The sequence below is a fragment of the Pagrus pagrus genome (genome assembly GCF_965226575.1).
Source record: "Pagrus pagrus genome assembly, chromosome: 16".
NCBI lineage: Eukaryota > Metazoa > Chordata > Actinopteri > Spariformes > Sparidae > Pagrus > Pagrus pagrus.
In genome coordinates, this window is record NC_140200.1 from 28204208 (window position 1) to 28210492 (window position 6285).

General features: G+C 42.6%; 1 protein-coding gene across 1 annotated transcript; it reads right to left on the reverse strand.

Moving 5' to 3' along the window:
• Positions 1 to 2744: 2744 nt before the first annotated feature.
• marcksa (myristoylated alanine-rich protein kinase C substrate a) lies at positions 2745 to 6082 on the reverse strand. The gene is made up of 2 exons (XM_084378305.1): positions 5680 to 6082; positions 2745 to 4587 (listed from the first exon to the last, which is right to left on the reverse strand). Exons 1-2 carry the CDS (start codon positions 5773 to 5775, stop codon positions 3898 to 3900), a joined length of 786 nt encoding a protein of 261 aa, XP_084234431.1. The 5' UTR covers positions 5776 to 6082; the 3' UTR covers positions 2745 to 3897.
• Between the last annotated feature and the right edge of the window lie 203 nt (positions 6083 to 6285).

Below are 6285 nucleotides of genomic sequence, written 5' to 3' on the forward strand. Positions count from 1 at the left end.
GTCTTATTGGAGGAAAGAAACCAGAAAATATTAAAAGGAATTTTGAATAAAATAAATGTTTCAAAACATTTACTCAAACAGATTAAATATCAAAATAGTTGCCGATTAATGTAATAGTTGCAGTGCTACTGTCCAGTATGTCTTTACAACACACATTAGAACAAGATATTATTTCGGTAAAAGTGAAAACCAAGCAAATAGTACTCAAGTAAAAGTGTTGAGGTATATGATATTAAATTATCTTAAGTATTAAGAGTTCAAATACAAGTAAATTATACATGAATGTATACATTAAATACTATGGGCCTGATTATCAAATTCAATCAAAATCAAATCTTTTTTTTCTTCTGATTATTTGAGTCTTTGTGTACATGTAAACCAACTTGAATGAAATTCCTTAAAGCAAGCTATTGTCGTGTTGACACCACACATAGCTCAGGCTGGTGTTTGGAATAGGGCCCGCTCTAGCCAGGAGATAGTGAGTGACACAACAATGATTTTACTCACCGTTAGTTACTTAGCACTAAATCACTACAGAGTTTATTGGGCTCCGTCTCCATCTGTGAGACCATAATTCTATATGAACAAGCTTGCAATGATCTAGGTCATCTTCACTATATGACCAAAAGTGTGTACAATGTATGTTCAACGTGAAAAGGCCTAAGCCACCAATACTTTTCCCAGTCTGGTGTGGAAGAATGTTACTGGCCTGCACAGACCCCCTGACATTAACCCCATCCAACTTCCTTGAGATAAGCTAGAATTGGCAGCCAGGTTCCAAAGGCCTTCCCAGCAGACTGGAGGCTGTTATAACAGCAGATTAATGCCCACTGGTTTTTTTTTGTTTTTCAAAAAGACTTACAGAAATCACATATTGATGTAATTCTTGCATGCCCACAAAACTTTGGCCATATAGTGTAAGAGCGCATTCACACTAGGCAATCCATACCATGCCCAATCATGTTTGACCCCCAAAGTCTAGTTTGTTTGACTAGTGTGAGTGCTCCATACCGTGCTCAAGCACGGTACACTTTCTTGTCCCTGGCATGGTTGGAAGAGGTGTGCTTCTGCACAGTATGGTCGCTCAAGCACAAGCACGGGTACACTACGCAACGTGGACATGAAGTATAATCATGTGTATTACACTGCCTTGAATAATCAAGTAATCCAGGAATGTGAGAGGGCCGTCTATGACCAAAACAACACAAAATAAGGCACAAAAAAGTAATGTTCTCTGTGTTGTTCTCCAGTGTGCTACAACTTGATGACATATGTACATTACCGTGGTTCGGCCCTGATGTGGCCAGAGCAATGTGAGGGCAGACCAGTGGGAGACTGGGGAGGAGGGAAAATCGTGCACCCTAAATTAGAATTAAGCCTTTGTCCAGCAACTTTTATTTTCTGTATTGTCACATTTGAAAATAAATGTTTATATCCTGGATTTTTCCTTCTACAGCTGCTGCAGTAGAAATAAAGTGCCTAGGATGGCATTAATCTACTTAAAGGAAAAATTAATCTACATGTGAAAATTCTGTCTATCAACTCACAAATGGAAAGTCTGGTGAAGTTTCATAGTCCACAGAACATTTCTGGAGCTTTACAGCAAAATAACATTCTCCTAAACAACTGAATTAGATGGGGACTTTTGTTTAAATGTGAAAAAACAACCCCAAAACACACACACAAAATATTTAAAAAACTAAAATGGCTCCATACAGCTCATCCAGTGTAATCCAAGTCTCCTGACGCCCTGAGATCACAAATCATCACTGGGATGCTTTCAGCCAGGAGCTACAGTGAAGATCTCGGTTTTAAAGGGGAACTACTGTTTTTTTACAACCTGGACCTTATTTCTAGCATAAAATATTATCATTTACTCACCCAGATAACTTTGGTGTCATTTGAAGTCGTTCGGACGAAATTAGATCCAGTGTAGCGCCGGTATATCCATATAATGCGAGTGACGGGGCACTGAAACACAGCCTCTATATAACGCATTATCTGCCACGACACTAGTTCATTTCACCAATATTTTGTCATGATACGCTAGTGCTATTCCCCTCTGAGTCCGGGCTCGTCTGTTATCAACATCCGGGGTCAAACTAGGTAAGTAAACAAGCCGGCTGTCGTGGGTGCGCGCGCAGCTCAGAGATGACATCTTCCAGGTCAGAGGTAGTAGCTCAACCTACAGACCCCGGATGTTGATAACAGACGAGCCCGGACTCAGAGGGGAATAGCACTAGCGTATCATGACAAAATATTGGTGAAATGAACTAGTTTCGTGGCAGATAATGCTCAGAGGCTGCGCTTCGGTGCCCCGTCACTCGCATTATATGGATATACGCGGCGCTCCACTGGATCTAATTTCGTCCGAACGACTTCAAATGACACCAAAGTTATCTGGGTGAGTAAATGATCGTATTTTATGCTAGAAATAAGGTCCAGGTTGTAAAAAACGGTAGTTATCCTTTAAAATCAAATCAATTTGAGATCTCAGGGCTTCTGGGGACTTAGTTACATTTTAAGCTAGTCCCCATCTACTTTAGTTGTTTAGGAGAATGCTGCAACACTGTTTTGGTGTGAAGCCCCAGAAAAATTTTGTGGACTTTGAAACTTTAACTGACTTTCCATCAACATGAGGGGGGCAGATAATTTAGAAAGTTTGAACTGTTTCTTTAAAGCCTCGTTAATCAAATTGACATATGTATCTTAGATCTATAACACAAATAAAAGACAGATACAGCTCAAACTTTATTCACATTTATTTTTGCTTTTAGTGTGCTCACAGAAAATTAGAACACCTTAAGCAAGGGAGTGTAATAGCATTTTTTGTAAGCAAAGTTACATTCCATCTCTAAGTCAAACTGGTCAAGGCTTCTCCAGTATTTACAAAAGGAAAAGAAAAGAGGAAGAGAGAGCGAGATGCTACACAAACATTTGCATCTGATAGATTCCTCAAATTTTGTCAAAGACCACTGAAAAAGCATTGCCTGCTGTAATCAAAAAACATACCACAGTATATAAACAATTAACCATTCCACTTATCACAGCTTGGTTTTTGAGTTCAAAATTGCTTAAGAAGGTCTTCCGGGATTACTTTTTTTTTTTTCTTGTGTGTTGTTATCTTACAAAAATGAGCAGGTGGAAAAAGAGCTGCAAACGTCATATGCTTCTTGAAATCAAGATTTAATTTTGTACAATAATCACAGTTAAAAACACCCCGCCTATACATACTTACATTTTTATTAAGGTCATAAAACCAACAATAAACAATAAAGCCTATACAACTTGTATTCCTACTGAATCACTGACTGGTACAGCTAATGAGAAGTGAAGAGCTCCTATGAGTTTATATGTCTTCCTAAAAGCCTAACTCTGGGATGTCTTGTATTTCAAAAGGACTTAGTGTTGTAAACCATACGGTGTGTATAGATGTTGGTCTCATAGTTTTTTAGACTACTTTTGTCATAATAGTCTGTGGCACATTTCCCAGCCCCCCCCCCCCCCCTTAAGAACTTGACCCGAGTCTTCTTCATACCATGGGCATGTCCATACCATTTTGTTTACATTTTGTATAAAAATTCAAAAGGAAAAAAAAACCAAAACTTAATACTGATGAAAAAGTATATGGCAGTGTGGATGCATTAAATCTGTTGTACATATTGAAGCCACCCACCTCCCTAGCCCGTTGGAGTGGAAGTAACAATGGACTGGGAAGGGTTTTGTGTAAGGGGGAATGAAAACCAAAAATCAAAAATAGAGGAAAGCTTTAAAATATCCCTGGTTGTAGACAAGTTCTTCAAAGCCAGGACCTGGCGTCACTCCAACATACAAACAGGGAAATGTTCTTTGATTATCTTTTTTCTCCTTTTTTCTAATTTCTTCCTCTTTGTGAACTTATTCAGCAGCAGCCTCTGTAGCTGCAGCTGGGGCATCCACTGATGCTGCTTCCTGTGAGGCCGGGGTGGCCTCCTCTGTTTTGGGCGCCTCCTCGGCCGGTTTCTCCTCTGCCTTTGGCTCCTCTGTGGGCACAGCCTCCTTGGCCTCCTCAGCAGGTTTCTCTGCTGGTACTGGTGCTGCTGCCTCTGGTTTGGCCTCTACCTCCTCCTTAGCAGGCTCTGCAGCAGGTGCTGCCTCCCCCTCAGCAGACTTGGCCTCCTCACTAGCAGCCACTGCCTCCTCTGTGCCCTCAGCCTTGGCCTCCTCTGTGGAGACGGCTACAGCTGCCTCCTCATTCTCTGCTCCCTCTCCTGTCTCCTTCTTGGTTTTCTTGAAAGAAAACCCACTGAGCTTGAACGATTTCTTGAAGGAGAACCTTTTCTTCTTCTTCTTGGGGGTTTCGTTGCTGGTGGAAGGTGTAGTGCCGTCCTCTGCCTTTGCTGCTGCCTCTCCTTCAGCAGGAGCAGGAGATGCTGCTTCTACCGTCTCCTCATCTGCAGCTTCTTTGTCAGCAGGAGCTGGCTCTGCCTTCTCGGCCTCCTCCTTGGGGCTCTCCTCTGCAGCGGCGCTGCCGTTGGCCTGCACCTCCCCTTTCCCGTTCTCTGCTGCAGGAGAGGCATCTCCATTCGCTTTAACATGGCCGTTTTCCTAAAGACGGAAACAGTGGCTGTTAATGCCCTGTAAAGAGCTGGCATGGTTTCAACACTCAAACGCACAATGCCACTGATAGACACCAGGGGCAGCAGACACTGTCAAATGAGCCCTGACAAAAGCTGCCTAGTGCTTGCTTCTAATTTCAAGCGTCCGCTGATTTTATGTGGAAATAATCAAACACAAAGTCCAGCCATGCTTCAGACGAAAAGTGCAACATGTTTTATGATGTGTTCTCCCTGGATTTTATTCATATCCTGAGCTACACTGAGCGCATTGCCTCCACTGGATCGCAAGGGGTCGGTGTCTGGTCGCTCCAGCAGCGAAGCGCCAAAGCAAAGCAGCTGCTCATTAAAACAGCAGATGCTCATAAGACCAGCAGATCACGGAGACCACAGTTCAGATACATTTCCAAAAAATTACGAAATATGAATTATATTCTTTTCCCCTTCCCCAAATTTTAACTCCAAAAAGGAGCGAGTACGAACAGCAACCCTCCGCCTCCCTCTCCGGGGCGCACCACTGGCTCTGTCTTCCCTCTTGTGTGAAAGCCGGCTGCCATCTCCACTTTCTACTCGAGCATCTGTAACAAAAGGAGTGGTGCTCGTACACAGCCCTTTTTGGCGTCGTGCATCTTGTCTTATTCAGCAATTTTCCCAATGACGGGCAAGAGGCGGCTCAAATCAAAGCCAAAGCAGTTAATCATTTGTTTTAGTAAATTTAACAATCAACCATTCAACACATGACGCAATTCAAATCCTACGATTCAACGTGATTTAATAACAAAATGTCCAACCAAAGTGGCTTCCTTCTCAAAAAGATTAGTTTATTTTGTTAAATTTCCTGTAAATATCCGCTCAGTCCACGAAAAACACACCAGAAATCTCTAATGATCAACTGTTGCTCATAAACTAGAATCTATTCAGAATAGAAAACAAGTCTTTCCATTTGGTTGAAACTCCCACAGCGGATGCCTATTCAATCTCTCCACGTTTACGCACGGATTGCGCCCTCAGAGCGCAGCCCCCTCCAAAACGAGCAGATTTCCCCTGATGTGTGTGAGGAGCTGGGCGTTAAAATATCATTTACCTGTCCATTGGTCTTAGTGGGTGAAGCAGCAGCCTCTCCGGGTTTTTCAGCCGCGGTTTCAGCCTTTCCAGCTGTCTTGGACAATTGCGCTCCCATGCTTTTCGCTCCAACAAAGAAACTCAACCGATCCAAAAAACGAACAAAGACCCACAAGCCTCTTTGTTGAAACTCAAAGCTCTTCGCTAATGTCTCCCTCTCTCTGCACGGAGAAAAAGTTGACAGGGAAAATGAAAAGCAAAGTCCAGTTAGAGCGAGGAGGAATTTTCTATATAGCAGGAAAAAGCTGGCAGGTAAGGAGAAGTAATAAAATCCCAGATTGGTGGCCGTGTCGCTGTAGACAGGCTGCAAAATGGAGAAATTTCCCTTGTTGCTAATAAGATGCGGAGTCCAACGCCCAAGTGAAGAGATGAATGGGCGCTCTGAGCGATGACGGCACCACACTCAGATTCAGCCAATCACAGCTTCCGCTCACAGTGTAGGCGGGGTTTGGAAAAGGCACTGAACAATAGATTGTAGCGCTGTGTTTAAGGTACGAAGGAATAATGGACTTTTAAGAATGGCAACATTTAACAATATCACTAAAATAACATCTTACAAACCAAGAGA